The sequence below is a fragment of the Mobula hypostoma genome, chromosome 1, assembly GCF_963921235.1.
Source record: "Mobula hypostoma chromosome 1, sMobHyp1.1, whole genome shotgun sequence".
Lineage (NCBI taxonomy): Eukaryota > Metazoa > Chordata > Chondrichthyes > Myliobatiformes > Myliobatidae > Mobula > Mobula hypostoma.
Window position 1 is genome coordinate 57,725,432 of NC_086097.1, and position 19,987 is coordinate 57,745,418.

Consider the following 19,987-nt stretch of genomic DNA (forward strand, 5'->3'; position numbering starts at 1 on the left):
GCCAGTAGGCTGTTTCTGTTCATAGATTGGGAGCTAACTTAGGGAAAGATGTGACAAGTATTAAGATGCAGAGGAAGCGGTGTGGGGGAGGAAAGAAGAAAAAGTGATGTTTGGGATAGATTGAAGGACAGATAGGAACCTTCTCGCCCATGAGATTTATCTTGTTCAGTGAAAGCGAACAAGATAAACCGCGTGAGGGAGAAGAGTAGACCTTCTCCTAGAACAGAGGTGCCAATGCTGTTAAGATTATCCAGAAGCACAAGTTCCGCTATAATGTAAAAAAGATGCCCCATTCTTATTTGAAACAAGAGAAAATCTGCAGCTGCTCGAAATCCAAACAACATACACAAAATGCTGGAGGAACTCAGCAGCCAGGCAGCATCTAATGAAAAGAGTCAACAGTCGACGTTTCGGGCCGAGACCCTTCATCATCCCTATCGTTTCTTTCACCTTCTCTTTGAGTCCCTTTCTTGCGCCTGCCATGTTTGACCCTTAACATTTCCCATTTCTGATTAAAGGTCATTTCCCTGAAACTTTAATTCCAACCCTCTCTCCACAGATGCTGCCCGCCCTGCCGAGTATTTTTTTTGTGCTTTGTACCTGACATTTACCAGAATGAGATGCCGATCCGGAACCGGCGAAAATCACCGCGACTCTGCCTATAGACTCACGCCGTTATGCGTCGTCAGCTAATCCACTGAGTTTAAGCAATACAGTTTCTACTTTATCATGCACTTTTAGTATTATTTACCCGAGCTTCCGTCTAAATGCGCAAATGCATTTCCCAATCTGTTATAATCGAATAACACAAGTCTGATTTTGAAAATCATCAGTTATCGAAAATGGATTTTAAAAGTGTCCACCCCCTGGGTCTCATATGTTTTTTTTTAAAAATTATGATGATAAGAACATTCTTATTTAAACGAAGAGTGGCTGTTTATTCAATGTTCTGTTTTTAAGTGTTGAATACCGATCCTCCCCGCCCCCCACACTCCAAACAGGAGGTTCCCCTTTAACAAAGGTGGTGTCCCGGTGCTGTTTGATGTGGCCGCTCTGTTCTGCTATAGTTGATCACAGTTTGATTAGGATTAGAGCGGTGCTTGTGCCGGGGCGGCAGGACGTAAATTGCGGGCTCACGTACAAGACGCGCCTGGGTGCTTCTGTATTTGAGTCAAGGGGAGAGGGACAGTGGAGCTGTCAACGGTCGAGGCTGCCGCAACGTTTTGAGGAAGGAGTGTAGTTTGTGGTCTTCATCTCATTAACCCCGATCTGTCATCCCGGGAAAACACCCCGGCGGAGGGGATTAAAAATAGCTCTTCCAATATCTGAACAAAAGGACAAGACTGCGGGAAGCCAGCGTTAGCAACTGAAGCAGAGCCTTTTTTATTATGCTAAAACAGACGTCCGCTCTTTTAACGATGCCTGTTAACGGGATTCGGCACCCGATAAAACTGGAAGGGGAGACCCGAAACCGGGAGAAAGCAGAAGCTGAGAGCGATCGGTGCCGGACCCGAGACAGGTTCGAGGCTACCTTGGCTGGACTAGGAGAGCTGGATTTGCTGAAACACAGACAGGAGTACTTGGTTCGGGGTGCAATGGAATTACTGAAAGCTTCAGAGAACACTGCAGCTCTCAAAGGCGAAAGGAGAAAGGGATCTCAAGGGGAACTTTATTTGACCCCTGAGGAAAAGCAATTAGAAGATAACATTATCATGTTAAGGAAACAATTGGTGAGACATTAAAACGAACTGCTTCTAAAATAAAGATGTATTATTAGCGTGATACTCTTGATAATTGCAGCGGTATAGTGACATTAACTGTAAATCTCCCCAAATATCATCCTACATTTTAATTAGTCAATTCAGCGTCATACTTTGCAACGTGGCTTGTAAAATAATACTAGAGTCCATTATAGCAAAACAGAATCGAAGATTCTGGGAGACGCGTCCATTCAAAAAATGTAATTCTCTGGCATAGGTCTTTAATGATTTCCGCGTTTGCTTTGAGTGACCTTCGTGCCATATTAATTACTGGATTTACGTACTGCTGAATTTCTTGATCTTGCTGATCAAGCTAACGAAAAAGTGAAGGGTTTATTGGGAGCATAAACTTTTTTTTTGGCCCCTTGACTCTTCCGGCTCGGGATTGCAGCTGTGCGTTTGTATGTCTGTTTAAAAAGAAGTGGGGCGAAGTAGATCAGTTTCCATTTGCACAGAGTAACAATCAGACTGTACAATATTGCTGTAGAAGACGTGTGATAGAGGGAGCTGGTCGTTAATGGCAAATGCAGCTGGGGCATTTACAACGAGTTCGATTAGTCTTTTGAGATGGCAGAGAAGGAGTCGTGGCTATTTGTAAAAAAATGCAATAAATTGACTTCCTACTAATGAAATAACAGCATAATACTAATCTCCTCGGAGGAGGAGGAGGTCCGGCTGTACGTTTTAAACCCCTTTGGCCGCTTATAATAGACATAGTGACTTAAATGAACTTTACAAGCAGACCGCGGCTCTCCTGCAGAGCGAGGGGCTGGAATCTGCTTATGTTACCGATCAGCTGACCGAGATGAAGCAGACCTTGCCTCTTTCTGTGCAGTGTTGCTGCATCATTTAATGGAACAATAGAACGGACCGTAGCTTGACAAAATTGTACATTTGGTTATACTCCTGCCCCCAGATTACTCTGACAGTTGACTGACTGGAAATTGTACTGGACGTAACTGGGTTAGCTCTTCTCGAATTATTAAGCCCTAAATTTGTATATCTATATATACACAGAGGTGTGTGTGTCTGTGTGTGGTGGTGGTGGTGGGGGGGGGGGGGGAATGACCCGCTCTCTGTGGAGCTCTAGTTCCAGGGTATATTCTACACCATTCGGGAGGCATTTGGATAAGGTGTTCTGTCAACGCCTATTTTATTTAAAGGCATTAATTCGGCCATGCTTGACAATGGAGGAAAAGGCTAAGAAACTGTGTGTCAATTGCTAATATTTCACGGGTTTATCAATGACATTGAACTTTCTGCCACGCCGGATCTACAGACGATCGAATCCACTGCGGGCATTGGCGTTGCTCGTTTCTTTAAGATAGCTTTTTGAAAATAAAAGTCCACATTGTAATCGTGTGAGTGTGTGTAGATGGCAAGTTGCCAATAATGAAGTCTGTTCCCCCTTTCAGGAATTTCATCTTCTGCTTTTGAACCGAGGAGCTAACAGTATTTTCATTTTACTTCGTGGCTGTAATATTCTATGAATAACTGACTGCATTCAATAATTCTCTGGAGGGATCCGGGATATTTAACCAATTTTCTACATTTTAGCAACTTGTATTCATGTATTCCAGAATTTTAAAGACACAATACATGCTGCAAATATAATTTCATTGATTTAACTGAGGAGTGAAATAATTCACAATTAACTCCTTTTATAAATCAGCAATGTATGCTGCTATTTGCAGGAAACACACCTGAGGTTTCATGATGTGACTGGGATAGTGGAATGTTAAACATCAGTTAAAGGGCAGAATTAATAGCTTTCTTAGCATTCACTGAAGCCTGAATTAGTTATTTCTGCGATTGATTAAAATGTGTTGCTGCTTGATCTTTACAGAACTGTTTGAGGAGGAGAGATGCTGGCCTCATAAATCAGCTCCAGGAGCTGGATCGACAGATCAGTGACCTTCAGTTGGATGTGGAAAAGGGTCCAAATGACAACCTAGAAACAGACAGCAGACCCAGTTCAGGTCAGTCTGCTTATGGTAGACATCTGGATATGCACATCAAAGGATGATTCATATGAGTAGGAACACTTCCACACTGTTGGAATACCAAATATCCTCTGCAGTTCTTAAATCCTTCTCCATTTGATCATGTTGTTTTAAAACCTTGACGTTTAGAATCTGATTACAAACTGCAGTAGTTTGAGAAATTTTGTACTGTCGCTTTTTTCCTCTGTGCTCATGGACTTCAAAATGAAAAACTTCAGTTAATATCCTGCATTTCACCAAGTTGTGAGGATGCAAATATAGGTGATAATCCTACAATTACCGTAGCAAAATAGTTTGTGTTAAACAATTAATAAAATTGAGCAATACAAACTATTTGACTGCCAACTATTTTCTAAGAACATTACTGACATCCTTCACATACCAGAATATCCCAGAAAGAATTACATCTGATGTTTATTCTCTGTTGCTGTATACACAAATGTAACAAAGCTATATCCCACCAAGCAGTCAAGAGATAACGACAACTAGTTGATCTGTTTTGGCATTAAGTGCTCAGGACACCAGGAAAATGCTTTGTTTATCAAATTGTCTTCCATTACAATGCACCATGAAATCACTGACAAATGTCTGGAAGAAGGGTCTTGGCCCAAAACGTTGACTGTTCATTTCCATGGATGCTGACTGACCTGCTGAGTTCCTCCAGCATTTTGTGTGTTTTGCTATCTCATCTAAAAGGCCACTTCCAAAACTGCAGTACTGACGTATTGCAGATTCACCATTCTACATTATGTGCTCAAGTCTGGGACAGAGCTTGAACTCATGACCTTCTGATTTGGAGACCACCCTAAATTACATTTTTTTTCCTTTGTCCCTCTAGTTTTGGCAGGGTATTCCACTTTTTTAAAAAAGCTGTGCTGCTTTGGGTTTCCCAATGGCTTAGTAGGTAAGTGTATCATCCTTTGTGTCAGTAACCCACCTAGCGATTATGCATCTGAAAGGTGCATTTAACCCTTGGTCTGTGCTCATTAAATATGTCCAATAAGTGACAGAAAATTTAGAGTTTCAAGCAGCTCTGATAATCCTAATCACTATCACTCATATATATGTATTGATGTCAAGCAAGAACCCTATTGGAAATAGCTTATAATTGACACATGTACCAAGGTGCAGTGAAAAGGTCATCTTCCATACTATTCATATAGATCAAACCATTACATGGTGCATTGAAGTAGAATAAGGCATAGTGCATTGAAGTAGAACCATAGAACACTACAGCACAGAAAACAGGCCATTCGGACCTTCTAGTCTGTGCTGAAACATTATTCCGCTAGTCCCATTGACCTGCATCCAGCCCATAGCCCTCCAGACCTCTCCCATCCATGTACCTATCCAATTTATTCTTAAAACTTAAGAGTGAGCCCGCATTTACCATGTCAGATGGCAGCTCATTCCACACTCCCACCACTCTCTGAGTGAAGAAGTTCCCCCTAATGTTCCCCCTAAACCTTTCCCCTTTCACCCTAAAGCCGTGTCCTCTCATATTTATCTCTCCTAATCTAAGTGGAAAGAGCCTGTTCACATTTACTCTGTCTATACCCCTCATAATTTTGTAAACCTCTATCAAATCTCCCCTCATTCTTCTACACTCCAAGGAATAAAGTCCTAACCTGTTCAATCTTTCCCTGTAACTCAACTCCTGAAGATCCGGCAACATCCTAGTAAGTCTTCTCTGCACTCTTTCAATCTTACTGATATCCTTCCTATAGTTAAGTGACCAGAACTGTACACAATACTCCAAATTTGGCCTCACCAATGCCTTATACAACCTCCCCATAACATCCCAACTCCTATACTCAATACTTGGATTTATGAATGCCAGGATGCCAAAAAGCCTTCTTTACAACCCTGTCTACCTGTGACGCCACTTTCAGGGAATTATGTATCTGAGCTCCCAGATCTCTTTGTTCCTCTGCACTCCTCAGTGCCCTACCATTTACTGTGTATGTCCTACCTTGATTTGTCCTTCCAAAATGTAACACCTCACACTTGTCTGCGTTAAATTCCATCTGCTATTTTCTAGCCCATTTCCCCAGTTGGTCCAAATCCCTCTGCAAGCTTGAAGCCTTCCTCGCTTTCAATGCAATCTTAGTGTCATCTTAGAACAAGGTTAAATAATAACAGACTGCAGAATGAAGTACAACAGCTTAAGAGAAAGTACATGATCATAACACGATAGATTATGAGGTAAAGAGTCTGTCTTAATGAACTAGGGACCCATTCAATGTTCTTATAGAAGTGGGGTAGAAGATGTCCTTGAGCCCAGTGATATGTGCTTTCAGGCTTTTGTATATTTTGCCTGATGGGGTGGTGGGGGGGGGCGGGGGGGAAGAAGAGAGGATGTGCAGGGTGGGTGGACTCTTTGATTATACAAGCTGCTGAAGTAAGGAGCAGTATAGACAGTCCATGGAGGGGTTATTGATTTCCATGATGTCCTGAGATGTGTTCATGACCTTCTGAAGTTTCTTGTGGTCGCAGGCATACCAAGCATCTGGATTAGGTGCTTTCTATGGTGCATTGATACAATTGGTAAGGGCTGATGAGGGCATGCCAGATTTCTTTAGTCTTCCAAGGAAGCAGAGCCGTTGGTGAGCTTCCTTGGCTGTGGCATATTTGATACTTAAATATTGGAAGTCAATATTTGAGCTCCTAAAAAAAATTTAAAAAACCATTAGCTTTGTTTGTCACATGTACATTGAAACATACAGTGAAATATGTCAAATCAAATCAGCTGGGGGCTCCCACAAGTGTTGCCATGCTTCGGGTGCCAACATAGCATGCCCACAATTTACTAACCCTAACTGTACGTTGCTGGAATGTGGGAGGAAACCAGAGCACCCAGAGGAAACACGCGGTCACAGGGAGAACAGACAAACTCCTGACACCAGTGGGAATTGAACCCTGATATTGGCTGTCACTGGTACTATAAAGTAATTGCACTAATGCTATGCTACTGTGCCGCTGTGCTAAATGGCTTCTGCGCTAATAACTTGGGGATAGCCAATTAAATTCTAAATTGGGTGGGGGGGAATAGAAAAATTAAGAAAATGTAATAATACCAAAAATACTAAGCACATATAAATAATTTTAAATATTGCTGACCATCTTTGGTTTGCTTTAATGTTAAATCTTAAGCAATCAACTATTTTGTTTGAAATACTGCAAAGTAAGTAATATATGGTTTCCTTTAAGGAAGGTAGATGTTTGAAACTCTCAAAATATATGGAATGTATACTAAATACCATTAAGGTATTTGATTGATAAGAAGACCTTTAACTAATGCACATATCGACTCTACCACTTTTTTGTTTTACCATATTTGAATTATACTTTTTTCATTTATAGGAAAGAACCCAATTTGCTTACCTGATGTTAGCCAAAATAATACAAAAGTAAAATCTTTAACATGCTTTCACCACTACTGCCCTATACTTCAGAATTTCTAATTGCCTTAAAAGGTGATTGTTCTTCCCTGTGCCAATAAAACGCTGTTTCAGATACTTCTAATTTTCTCCTTTCTTTATTAATGTATTTTTATAATAATGTTCATTTGCTGCTGATGTCTTCAACCATATTGTAAAGCCTTTACATTTTTGCTTGCCTTTTAAGTACATGTTTATTAGAAATCTATTTTTTTGTCATGAAACTTCTGGTAGAAATTATCCAAACATTTTGATGTTACACCCAAAATAGAGTTCAACTTATTGCAGCTTTAACTGAAACAAATGATTTAAAAAAAAGAATGCTATTTTGTCACTTAACTAAATTTTCTTTTTAAGTATTTCGGTATCCTAATCAAATGTGATGATCTAATATTCTCTTACACTACACCATATACTGTGTTTATATTTTTGCAATATCTAGTTTATTGAAAGATTGAGTAGCTTCTCTAACAAATTTATGTGAACTTGGTATATAGAAAATTCATTTTGCTCTTTGATTTTGACAGGTTTTTACGAAATGAGTGATGGAGCATCTGGGTCACTTTCAAACTCCTCTAATTCTGTTTTCAGTGAGTGTTTATCCAGTTGTCATTCCAGCACCTGTTTCTGTAGTCCACTGGATGCACCACTGAACATTACAGATGGCCGCCCTAAGTCAACAGGTAAGAGACATGTAAATGGATTGTTATGACTGAAATTCCTCTATAATCTGGTGATCTGACTTGCAGTTAATATGGAGTTGGGTACCTTCTTGCTAATGCGGTGATGTTTGCATCAAATGTTGACCAGCAAAAAATGCCAAATTTAACTTTTTAGTTCATAACATTACAGTTGTGGTGGGAAGAACAGAGATGATTTCTTAGCATTTTTTCCCCTAAAATGCATCATCCGATTGCATATTTGCAACTAAAATACAGAGATGCCACACCTTGAGGTCTTTATTGATTGCTGAATACTTTATCAAGGAAGATGGGTAGTTGGGTTTATCTTGTCCATCTCTTGAATTGGGGACGATTTATGAAGAAGCTTACAAATTGGGATTTTGATATAACGTGGATGTACATGATTAAGCCAATCCCCTCTGTGCTAGTTTGTGATTTTAAAAAAACACATATTTTATATATGTATTGTGGATTCCAGTTAATTGGGACACATTGGAACCAGTACATTTTGACCCAATTAAATGGTTGCTCCAATTAGCCAAGGTTTCATGGTGTAAAAAAGACAAACTACCGTTTAACTGAGTAACAAATCAAGCATTTAAGCCAAATACAGAATAAATTAGAACACTACCAAAACTACTACAGTACTTTAATACAATGTATTAGTTCCTAATAGTTACCAATGGGGGAAATTCATTCAGTGTACGCTGCGGTCTATGGGATGTCCAGGGAGGGGTAACACCTCTGGTGAAGGGGGTTTGTCATGTCCATCCTGGGGCAGCTCACTTACTTTTGGTCCCTACTGGACACACAGCTCTCACCTGTGGCACCAAGTAACTGTTAGCAGCCACACTCCAGTACACTGCTTCGACAGGCGGGCTAAACCAGGTGAAGGTAGGTGGTGGGCCTCGTACCCTGGTGAAACATGGACATGTCTGTCCTAGCATGTGAATCCAGCTCCAGCGGACTAAGCAGATAAGATCAACAGTGAGATCCAACTGCCAGGAAGGTGGTTCCGCAACACTTCTTGGGGAGCGAAGGACGTGGAAAGGCACAGAGAATTCATGGTCACCCACTACGATCAAGGAAGATTGCAGTCTATAATGACTACTCATACCACTAGAGCTGGATTAGAACTCTCCTAGTGCAATGGCTTTTCCACTTTAAAAATATGTAGTTGCTCCAGTTCCAATGCAGCACAAAAAAACGTAATAATACATAGAATGCAATAATAACAAAAAATCCATGATAAATGTAAATACATAAGATAGCATATGTACATAGATTGTATGTCCATAAAGTGACACTGAGCACAAGAGTGTCTATACATAACGTGACTCTGACAGGAAATGATAAAGTAGTGGTGGTTTGGGATGTGGAGGGGTGGATTAGTGGGTGGAGGTGTTGATCAGCCTTACTGCTTGGAGAAAGTAACTGTTTTTAAGTCTGGTGCTCCTGGCATGGATGCTATATAGCCTCCTCCCTGATGGGTCTGGGACAAACAGTTCATGAGCAGGGTGGGTGAGATCCTTTATGATGTTATTGGCCCTTTTCTGGCACCTTTCTCTATACATGTCCTTGATGGTGGGTTGCCTGGTGCCGGTGATTCAGTGGGCAGTTTTGACGACCCTATTGTAGAACCCTCCGGTCCACTACGGTGCACTTTCTATACCAAGCAGTGACTCAGCTTTTTAGGATGCTGTCTAATGCACACCTGTAGAATGACATGAGAAGACATATGCCTAGACAAGTAGATGTTAAAATTGTGCTTTGTAATTTGTTTTTTTTAATGGTGTAAAAACGTAACATTCTAACAATTACACTTTAGGAAGCAAAAGGATATAATTTCAGTGTTGCTTCAGGGTTTGGTTTGAAGTCTTTGAACTGGAGTATTTCAATGGTCCAGACACTGCTATTCTGATTAACAATGTACATTTTTGCAATATGAAGACATAATTCAGCATTCATTTGTATATTTCACACTGTTACATGGTAACAGTGGATCATGATTTAGTTGATCAAACTCAGATAAAATTCTCTTATTTCTATATTGTTTGCTGTGACTCTACAGCCATAGCTGTACCACCTTTGATTCCATTAGTAATGGCCATGGTTCTGAGTTAAACAATTTGAATGTTCCTAGTCCCATACCAGAGAAATGAATATAAAACTGTAGGCTGGTGCTTTGGTTTAGAACCAAGGCTATGCTACAATATAGGTGGTACCGTTTCTCAAATGAGGTGAGTTGATCTATTTACCATTTGGAGATGGATATAAATATAATTTTTGAATAACAGAATTTATCTCCAGTGTCATGCCAATGATTTATTCTTCAGTGTTACTTGGAGAAATAGTTGTCCTTTTGCTAACACATTTTCCTAGCCATTTTCAATACCTAAGCTTCAGCAACTGCAAATGCTTCTGAGCAGAATGTTCACTTCTAAACAACCAGCTTGTAAAAGAAAATTGGAAGTCAACAAGAAATACAATTTATAAACTACCCTTTCAATATAATAAAAAAACCCAAAAGTGTTGCGTAAAAGCATCAAACACAATTCATAAACATGAGAAAGTGTGCAGGTGCTGGAAATCCAAATCGACAGACACAAAATGGTGGAGGAACTCAACAGGCCAGGCAGCATCTCTGGAAATGAATAAGCAGTTGATGTTTGTGTCTGAGACACTTCTTCAGGACTGAAAAGGGGAAGATTCCACTCAAGCCTCTCACTTCATCTAACCTGTCTATCTCTTCCTCTGGGGTGCCCTCCTCCTTCCCTTTCTCCTATGGTCCACTCTCCTCTCCTAACAGGTTCTTTTTCTCCAGCCTACCTGGCCTCACCTATCACCTAGCTATCATGTTTCTCCCCCCTCCCCCCACCTTTTTATTCTGACATCTTTCCTTTTTCTTCTTAGTCCTGAAGAAGTATCTCTGCCCAATATGTCAACTGTTTATTCATTTCCTGACCTGCTGAGTTCCTCCAACATTTTGTGTGTGTGGTTCAACTATAATTTGATGGTTGCATATTATGCTGACTGACTTCAAACTTTATCAGGGAGCTAAGTGTTGAGGGACCTCTTAAAGCAAGGTATAGCAAATGAGATTCTGGTATTTCCAAATGTTATGGAAAACCAAATTTCCCTCGGGATTAATAAAGTATATCTATCTATCTATCAGGTGAAAGGCATGGCTATAAATACTACAAGACTGAAATACTGATGTAAATAAAGTGAGACCTTTTAATGGCTGTTTTTTTTATTTGCAGAGGATTTCATTGGCTGGAGAGATTATGGAGAGGAGCTTTTTGAGTGCCAATATACTGGTGTTGTTCGACGTTCATTCTCTGCACCCTATTCTAGTTCCCTTGATGTGGTTACTGATATTCATCCCAAGTATCAATGTGACTTGGTTTCCAAAAACGGTAATGATGTGTATCGATATCCAAGCCCTCTACATGCAGTTGCCGTACAGAGTCCAATATTTTTTCTCCCTGCAACAGGGAGTGTTAAAGAGGAAGAGGAGAAACCTCAGTGTGGTGCAGGCACTTCATCAGTAGCATCAGAATGTGAACCCGTAAAAACCGACTCTGCTGTTCCAGCCTCCCAGAACAGTTCTTGCCCAGTGGTTCACCCTTCAACAATGAAAAGACTGGATAATTATATACTTGGCCTTGTTCAGAAGAAAATCCAACCTCTTAGACCAAATAAGCCAAGGACCAGCCTAAATACAGATCCGTTGAAGGGAATCTTGAGGCAAGGTAGTATCTGTGTCAAACAGACGATTGTACCCAATAACTCTGATTTGAAAATGCCCAAAAATGTTCACACCCATCCTCCTGCAACTAATGGGTCTGACTGCAGTGTAGTGTCCCCACAAAGGCAATTTCCAGGCAATGAAAATAAACAGAGCCAGAAAAACATGCAAGAATCTAAAATAGAATCTATAAATACCCAAATAACTGTTGTTCAAACTACTGTTAATGAATTTCAGCTGAGTAGCCTGCCTAAAAAAAAGGCCAATGTATTGACCAATGGGCTAACTAAATGTCCTGTGACTGTAGATTACCAAGAAGGGACTGGTGAATGTGGCTCTTGCACACCGAAAGATAATGCACATCAGCACTTCTCAGGACATGAAGACAAGGTCATGCAGCCTCTTAAGGTGGCGATTCCCAAAAGGCCGCAAAGACCACCAGTGGCTTCCTTTCCCGTGGAAGAAAGAGCACCACTAGATGCCAGGAGTGAAGCATCCTCTGTACAGAGTTTAGAAGATGATGGGCAATTAGTGAATAACCAATTCATTTCAGCTGAGCAACAAGTGATAAAATCTCACAAAGGTTCCAAAAATGTAAAGGTCAGCAAATTTAAGAGCTCCACATTGAAGTCCAGGCCCCACTGTGACAGAACTCTTCAATCAAATGTTCAGACCTTGAAACAAAAAACGAAAGTTACTCCAAAAAGATGTCACTTTTCTGATGACATTGATCATGTGAAACGAAACGTGAGGAGGCCCACATCCAGAACAAAGAAGTCCTTCCATACCATATCTGAGAACAGCGTTCTTGGAAGACAGACTGGGACCAAATCTACTAGGTGTAGTGGGCTTGGAAGGGAAGCTGTCCTGGTGAAGCCCAGGTACAAACAAAGGATTGATTACCGGAAATGGAGGTCCTCAGCTGAGGTTTCTCGTGAAGAAGCAATGAAACGCTTCAGAAGGCACAACAGAAAGGAGGTGCTCTGTCGTGTGCCTGGTGTGTACAGGCAGAACAATGGTGTTTATGCTCTACGGGGAAGTGATTCGGAGTATTCTGCTGAGTGTGAGTCTTTGTTTCACTCCACTGTGGCAGACACTAGTGAGGACGAGCACAGCAATTACACCACCAATTGCTTTGGAGATAGTGAGTCCAGTTTGAGCGATGTCGATATCGTAGGAGAAACTACTTCATCCAGTGACTCAGATGAAAATGGTGCACTAGTCTGGTCACAATTTACCCAGTCTCGGCCTGCACAAAAATCAGCTGCAGAGTTAAAGAAGTCTCCATCAAAGGCCTTTGTCAAAATCAAAGCATCGCACAATCTAAAGAAAAAGATTCTACGTTTCAGATCAGGTTCACTAAAATTAATGACAACTGTATAAGGGAATCTGACATTTATATTGAACTCCATGTGACGGGGCAGGATCTTACTTTGAATTGTACACTTATGGATTTAAAGAACCATTTCTCAGAACTAAGCATGTAGGTTTTAAACTATCAGTATTCTGTGCATGATATTATTGTTCAATATTGGCTCTAAATTGTACACTGCTGTTTGTATATAGTACCTGTACATTAATACAAGTTGTTTCATGCTTTAATAAATTGTTTTATCTTGAATCTTTAACTGTTTTGAAATTTGCTTCACTTTGTTCTTTTACATTGTGCAATATAGGTCTTCCCCAGGTTACAGTAGGATATTTTTTCCCTGAGAACTGTTCATAACCTGGACTGTTTGCAAGTTAGAAAAGAGGTTACAAAGTGAGTTTCCACACTGCAAAAGATGCCTGCAGCTCTAATGTCAGCTTTTATGTAAATACCTTACTTAAAATGGGTTTACGTGAATGGGGGAAGACCTGTAATATGAGATGGCTGGTTTTAATTAAAATGCATCCTTACACTTTAAGTATTGTTTGAGGAAAAACAGTTTATGTAAAAGGGTAGAAAAGATGACCAAAATTTGTCTCTGCTGCCAATGCAACATTCCTGAGATTGAAGCAATCAGTGAGTAAGTAATTAAAAGAGCTATAGAACAAAACTGGGGAATCTAAATGTCAATGTTTACACATGCCAGCTTGGCTCACCCTGCTGTTCTGACAATGAACCGTAGAATATTTCAGTGTTGGATAGAAGTACCTACATTCAGGAGGGGCATACACACCGGTTTGCTGCATTTAGTTTGCATGCCTGATCTTTCATTACATTATATAACTTAGTCATTTTCTGTAAGGTTGTGTTTCATTTGTGTGTTCTAAATTGCCTTTGGTATTTGCACCATAACTGTGGTGTTGTATTAATGGCTTTAGCTGGGCTGATGCATCAGAGAAACTTAACCTGTTGGCAAATAGTTTTAAAACTCCAGTGTGCTAGGATACACTTGGATCCCCCCTTCTGATCAGTGTTTTTTTCTCCCCCTTCTGATTGTGAAGCTGGTTTGAGGAAACTAAGCTTGGCCAACTTTTATTTATTAAGCTGGAATGAAGAAGTATTTTCAAGAGGTGAGGGGAAACATCTGGACACTTTAAGAATTTGATTCAATTCCTTTTTAATTTGATTTAGTGAAATATTTTACGGGTGTATTTAAAAAAAATCTTCTGGAGGTACCGTGCTTATTTTTTTAATTACGTAGAGAAGACAATAGGAACAGTCCTTCCAGCCCAATGAGACAACAACACCCAATTACATTTTCTGACCAATTAACCTACTAACCCACACGTGGGAGGAAAGCAGAGAACTCAGACTAGCAGAATTGAGCCCGGATTACATTAACTGCTGCACTACCATACTGCCCAACAAACTCTCTCATTAACACGGGAATAGAGAAAGTCATATAATCCCACGAGTCTGTTCTGTCATTTAAATAAAATTGTTCTGTCTCATCTTCACGTTTCTGTGCTTTTCCCATGTTCCCTGTTGCTCTGTCAATCACATTGGTTATTTTTTTTCTGCCTGTCTTTAGAGAGAACTATAATTTTTATCATTGGATTACTTATATGTGTTCTGATTCCATTTGCTTTATATTAAATACGTACTAATACTAGCAATTATCACCTTAATCACATGTAATATTGCAAAGGGGCTGGATTATCCTCTTTAGTCCTGTCCTGAAATAAAATTGAACAATAGGAGAGAATAAGTCAAAATGGGGATAGTGAAACTAATGCAACACACAGCATCTGCATCTGCAGAATTCCTGTTATATAGTGAAACTAATTCTACTTTACTACTTCTGCTTCCCTTTCCTCTGTTCCTGCCAAGGTTTCTGCTGGTAATGTTTTCACCTTGGGACAAGTGCAATTACAGGCAGGGAGACATGGAAAATAGAGGGAGCAGGTTGGAGCAGAACCTAAGCATGGTTACACCCACTCACCCTTGATTATTTACCTCCAGTATTCTTGTTGCCACCGATTTTTTTTTTAGCTATCAATAGTAAGTGGCAGAATCTTTTAAGTAGTTCCTGTAATGGACCAAATCTGTACTTGCACCTTGATCTGACTCCTCTCTTGTGTCCTTATCCTTGAGAACCAGACTCTGCTCATTAAAACAACCACCCAACATTTCTTCCTTCAAACCAGCTGCAATCACAAATAGTTCCACCACCTTTGGATCTACTGTCATCACTGTTATACCGCAGATAACAGGTGGGAATTGGGAATGTAAGAAAGCACACACATTTTATGACAACCTTAATTCCAAAAATACCATACGTTATCTGGTTGAAATATTTTGCTATCTAGACATTTTTAATAAAGCACAGAATAATTTTATATTGTTGAAGATAAATTCAAATACTTAGTCTATTCTATTCACTGACGCCACCCTTATCCTTGGTAATTATCTGGACTTTAATAAGAACATGCAGAGCCTGTGTTTTGTTTCTGAAATAATGTCATTGGTTAAGCTCTCCTTTACAACATTATGAAGATGAGATTCTGTAGATGGTGGAAATCCAGAGCAACACACACAAAATGCTGGAGGAACTCAGCAGTTCTGATGTGGTGTTTCAGCCCAAAATGTTGATTGTTTATTCCCATCCAGAGACGCTGCCTGACCTGCTGAGCTCCTCCAGCATTTCATGTTGTGGCCCTTTATAACATTATCTGGTTGTGTTCCTATCTCAGCTGATTTGCAGTTGAATTCATCACCTTTGTTACCTTTTGATTAAATTATACAAAGCACTCCTGGGTCACCTCCTTTCTACTTTCCGGAATTGTAAGACCATTCAAAAAATGCTTCCTGAGTCCTTGCCTCAAATTCCAATCATCCATTGTACTAGAGCTAGATGATACATTACCAAATGTTACCATACACTATGATTTAAATGTCAATTTTAAATCTTCAACTTAAGTAGATCTTCCATTGCCTTTTTCTCCATTTCTCTATAATATCCAACTCTGTAACACTCTTAAAAATACTCTGCAATTCCAGTCCCTTGAAAATTACTGCTTTAGTCCTCCATTAGTCACTAGACCTTCAAATACCTACGCTGAGTTAACAGTATAAGCTTCCCTGGATCTGTACCTCTTTATTCATCCTTTAGGATTTTCCTTAGAATTCGATGTTGGTCATGAGTCTCAATATCACTAATGTGGCACCATAGGTTTTGTTCTTTTATAATGTTCTTGTAAATTATCTTAATTTTTTTGCAGTTTGAAGGTACTACACAAAGGAAGATGTTATCCTTCGGTTTGTTTTCTACACTTTACGGCTGATAAATATTTCGAAACATTTTTATTAGGTGATTGGGCCAGTTGTGAAAGTATAATAATGATTAGATAACATACTCATTTTTTTATTCCAGTAAGGAATTAAAATCCAAGGGAACCTGTGGCCATAGTCTAATCAATTTGGCCTATTGTATTTGCTAGGTTTAAAAAGTCGTGATTAAAAATGAACAACACACATCAAAGTTGCTGGTGAACGCAGCAGGCCAGGCAGCATCTCTAGGAAGAGGTACAGTTGACGTTTCAGGCCGAGACCCTTCGTCAGGACTAACTGAAAGAAGAGCTAGTAAGAGATTTGAAAGTTGGAGGGGGAGGGGGAGATCCAAAATGATAGGAGAAGACAGGAGGGGGAGGGATGGAGCCAAGAGCTGGACTGTTGATTCACAAAAGGGATATGAGAGGATCATGGGACAGGAGGCCTAGGGGAAAGAAAAGTGGAGGGGGGGGGAGGAACCCAGAGGATGAGCAAGTGGTATAGTGAGAGGGACAGAGAAAGAAAAAGGAGAGAGAGAAAAAGAATGTGTGTATATAAATAAATAACGGATGGGGTACGAGGGGGAGGTGGGGCATTAGCGGAAGTTAGAGAAGTCAATGTTCATGCCATCAGGTTGGAGGCTACCCAGATGGAATATAAGGTGTTGTTCCTCCAACCTGAGTGTGGCTTCATCTTTACAGTAGAGGAGGCTGTGGATAGACATATCAGAATGGGAATGGGACGTGGAACTAAAATGTGTGGCCACTGGGAGATCCTGCTTTCTCTGGTGGACAGAGCGTAGGTGTTCAGCAAAGTGGTCTCCCAGTCTGTGTCGGGTCTCGCCAATATATAGAAGGCCACATCGGGAGCACCGGACGCAGTATATCACCCCAGCCGACTCACAGGTGAAGTGTCGCCTCACCTGGAAGGACTGTCTGGGGCCCTGAATGGTGGTGAGGGAGGAAGTGTAAGGGCATGTGTAGCACTTGTTCCGCTTACACGGATAAGTGCCAGGAGGGAGATCCGTGGGGAGGGATGGGGGAAACTCATTAAAAATGAGTTTGTTCCGAAGGGAACTACCAGTGTGGAGCTGCTCCTAGTAGAGTAAGCCCCAGACTTGTGCATTTGTTTCTCCACTTGGTCATTAGACTTCAAGAGGAGTACGGAGCTGGGATTTGTTGTTGTTGACATTCCTGCCCAGCCTAAATGGGAAAAGGTCAGCAGAAGTAATTTAACTTTATTAATGTTTCTTTAGTGTTAAAAATGCTTGTTTCTGTTTGCCTTTATCTATTGTTTTTTTTAAAGCAATCATCGTGATAGTTAAATATCTGAATACTAGAGATGCTTAAAGCTGTAGGAAATACATTCAGATGTGACATTTTTGTTTTTTTGTCAAAGGATGTCTAGCATACAGGGGTTGGGTCCTCTGCCTGTCTGAGGTGCAGGCACCAGTGAGGCTTCACTGGACTGTCTCCAGGGGCTAGAGGATTAGCTTATATTTGTGCTTAAAATCCTGCCTAAGTAATGCAAGGAAGGTAACCATAAGCCAAAATCAAACTGTTGCCTAATGAGTGCTGGTATGTTGTTTGTTAATAGGCAACTCTGCCAAACCTAATTGTGTCTTTGTGTTTTGTGCATTCAGTCCGTTGAATCTATCCTGGCTTTCACAGCCTTCCCATTTCCCTATTTATTTCCCATTTCCCTTTCTCTCTCACATGCTCGTCAGATCCCTCTGAATTTTCCTGCTATCCACCTACACAAAGAGCAACTTACAGTGGCCAATTCACTTACCAAGTGGCAATGCTTTGGGATGTAGGAGGAAAGCAGTGAATCCGATGAAGCCTATGTGGCTGTGTAAGGAAATGTAGTGGGAACTTGCAGGTTGTAGTGTTCTTGTATAGTTGCTGCCTTTGTCCTTTTTCATGTTAGAGGTCATGGGTTTGTAGGGTACTGTTGGACTAAGTGCATTTTATGAAAGATGCGCGCACAGTCACTATACTCCTACGGTAGTAGGGGTGAGTGTTTGTGATGGATGGGGTACTAATGAAGCGAATTGTTTTGCTGATCATTGAGAATTGTTAGTAATCATCCAGGGAGGTGAGATAGTAGACATGACTCCAGACTTGTGCTTTGCAGGAAATGGAAATCCCTTGAGGTGTCAGAAAGTGAGTCAGTACATAAAACCATAAAATCATAAGACATAAGAGCAGAATTAGGCCACTCAACCCATCAATTCTGCTCTGCCATTCCATCATGTTTAATTCATTATCCCTCTCAACCCTATTCTCCTACCTTCAGAATCAGAATCAGGTTTAATATCGCTGGCACGTGTTGTGAGATTTGTTTATTTTGCAGTACAATGCAATATATGATAAAATAGGGAAATAAATAAATAAATTGCAGTAAGTATATATGTATATTAAACAGTTAAATTAAAAATAGTACAAAAACAGAAATCATAGCAGTGAGGTAGTATTCAAGTGTTCAATTTCCATTTAGGAATCGGATGGCAGAGGGGAAGAAGCTGTTCCTGAATCTCTGAGTGTGTGCCTTCAGGCTTCTGTACCTCCTACCTGGTAGTAACAATGAGAAGAGGGCATGTCTTGGGTGATGGGGGTCCTTAATAATGGATGCTGTCTTTCTGAGACACTGCTCCTTGGATACTACAGAGTCTAGTACCAAAAACTGGAGCTGACTATTTTACAACTTTCTGTAGCTTCTTTCGATCCTGTGAAATAGCCATCTTCCCTCCCACCCCCATACCAGACAGTGATGCAGTCTGTCAGAATGCTCTCCATGGTACATCTGTAGAAGTTTTCAAGTGTTTTAGGTGACAAACCAAATCTCCTCAAACTCCTACTGAAATATAGCCACTGTCTTGCCTTCTCTATAGCTGCATTGATATGTTGGGACCAGGTTATATCCTCAGAGATCTTGACACCCAGGAACATGAAATTGCTCACTTTCTCCGCTTCTGATCCCTCTATGAGGATTGGTTTGTGATCCCTTGTCCTACCCTCTCTGAAGTCCACAATCAGCTCTTTGGTCTTACTGACATTGAGTGCAAGGTTGTTGCTGCGATACCACTCAAGTAGCTGGTTTATCTTGCTCCTGTACGCCCTCTCCTCTCCATCTGAGATTCTGCCAGCAATGGTTGTATCATCAGCAAGTTTATAGATGGCATTTAACCTACTACACTGTCATGGGTATAGAGAGCATAGAGCATTGGGCTAAGCACACATCCCTGAGGTGCACCAGTATTGATCGTCAGTGAGGAAGAATTATTAATACCAATCTGCACAGATTGTAGTCTTCTGGTTAGGAAGTCGAGGATCCAATTGCAGAAGGAGGTACAGAGACCCAGGCTCCGTAACTTATCGATCAGGACTGTAGGAATGATAGGCGGGGTGCGGTCAGGTAGTGTTGAGGAAACAAAGAGTCTGCAGAAGTATTTAGAGAGATTGGGAGAATGAGCAAAGAAGTGGCAAATACTGTAGATATAGCATATAGAAGTATATGGCCAGGCACTTTGACAGAAGGAATAAAGGTGTAGACTATTTTCCAAATGGGGAGAAAATTCAATAATCAGAGCTTGGAAGTCCTTGTGCGGGATTCCCTAAAGGTTAACTTGCAGGTTGAGTTCATACTAGG

The 19,987-nt window shown here is 40.6% G+C and overlaps 1 protein-coding gene across 2 annotated transcripts; it reads left to right on the forward strand.

Annotated features, from left to right (window-relative positions):
* Positions 1-1,126: 1,126 nt before the first annotated feature.
* dact1 (dishevelled-binding antagonist of beta-catenin 1) lies at positions 1,127-13,244 on the forward strand. 2 transcript variants are annotated; one of them, XM_063066837.1, is made up of 5 exons: positions 1,127-1,730; positions 3,607-3,739; positions 4,602-4,667; positions 7,731-7,886; positions 11,150-13,244. In XM_063066837.1, exons 1-5 carry the CDS (start codon positions 1,389-1,391, stop codon positions 13,018-13,020), a joined length of 2,568 nt encoding a protein of 855 aa, XP_062922907.1. In that variant the 5' UTR covers positions 1,127-1,388; the 3' UTR covers positions 13,021-13,244. The 2 variants fall into 2 exon arrangements, with proteins under 2 accessions (XP_062922907.1, XP_062922983.1); XM_063066913.1 differs by lacking the exon at positions 4,602-4,667 and having other exon boundaries at positions 1,129-1,730.
* The last annotated feature ends 6,743 nt before the right edge of the window (positions 13,245-19,987 follow it).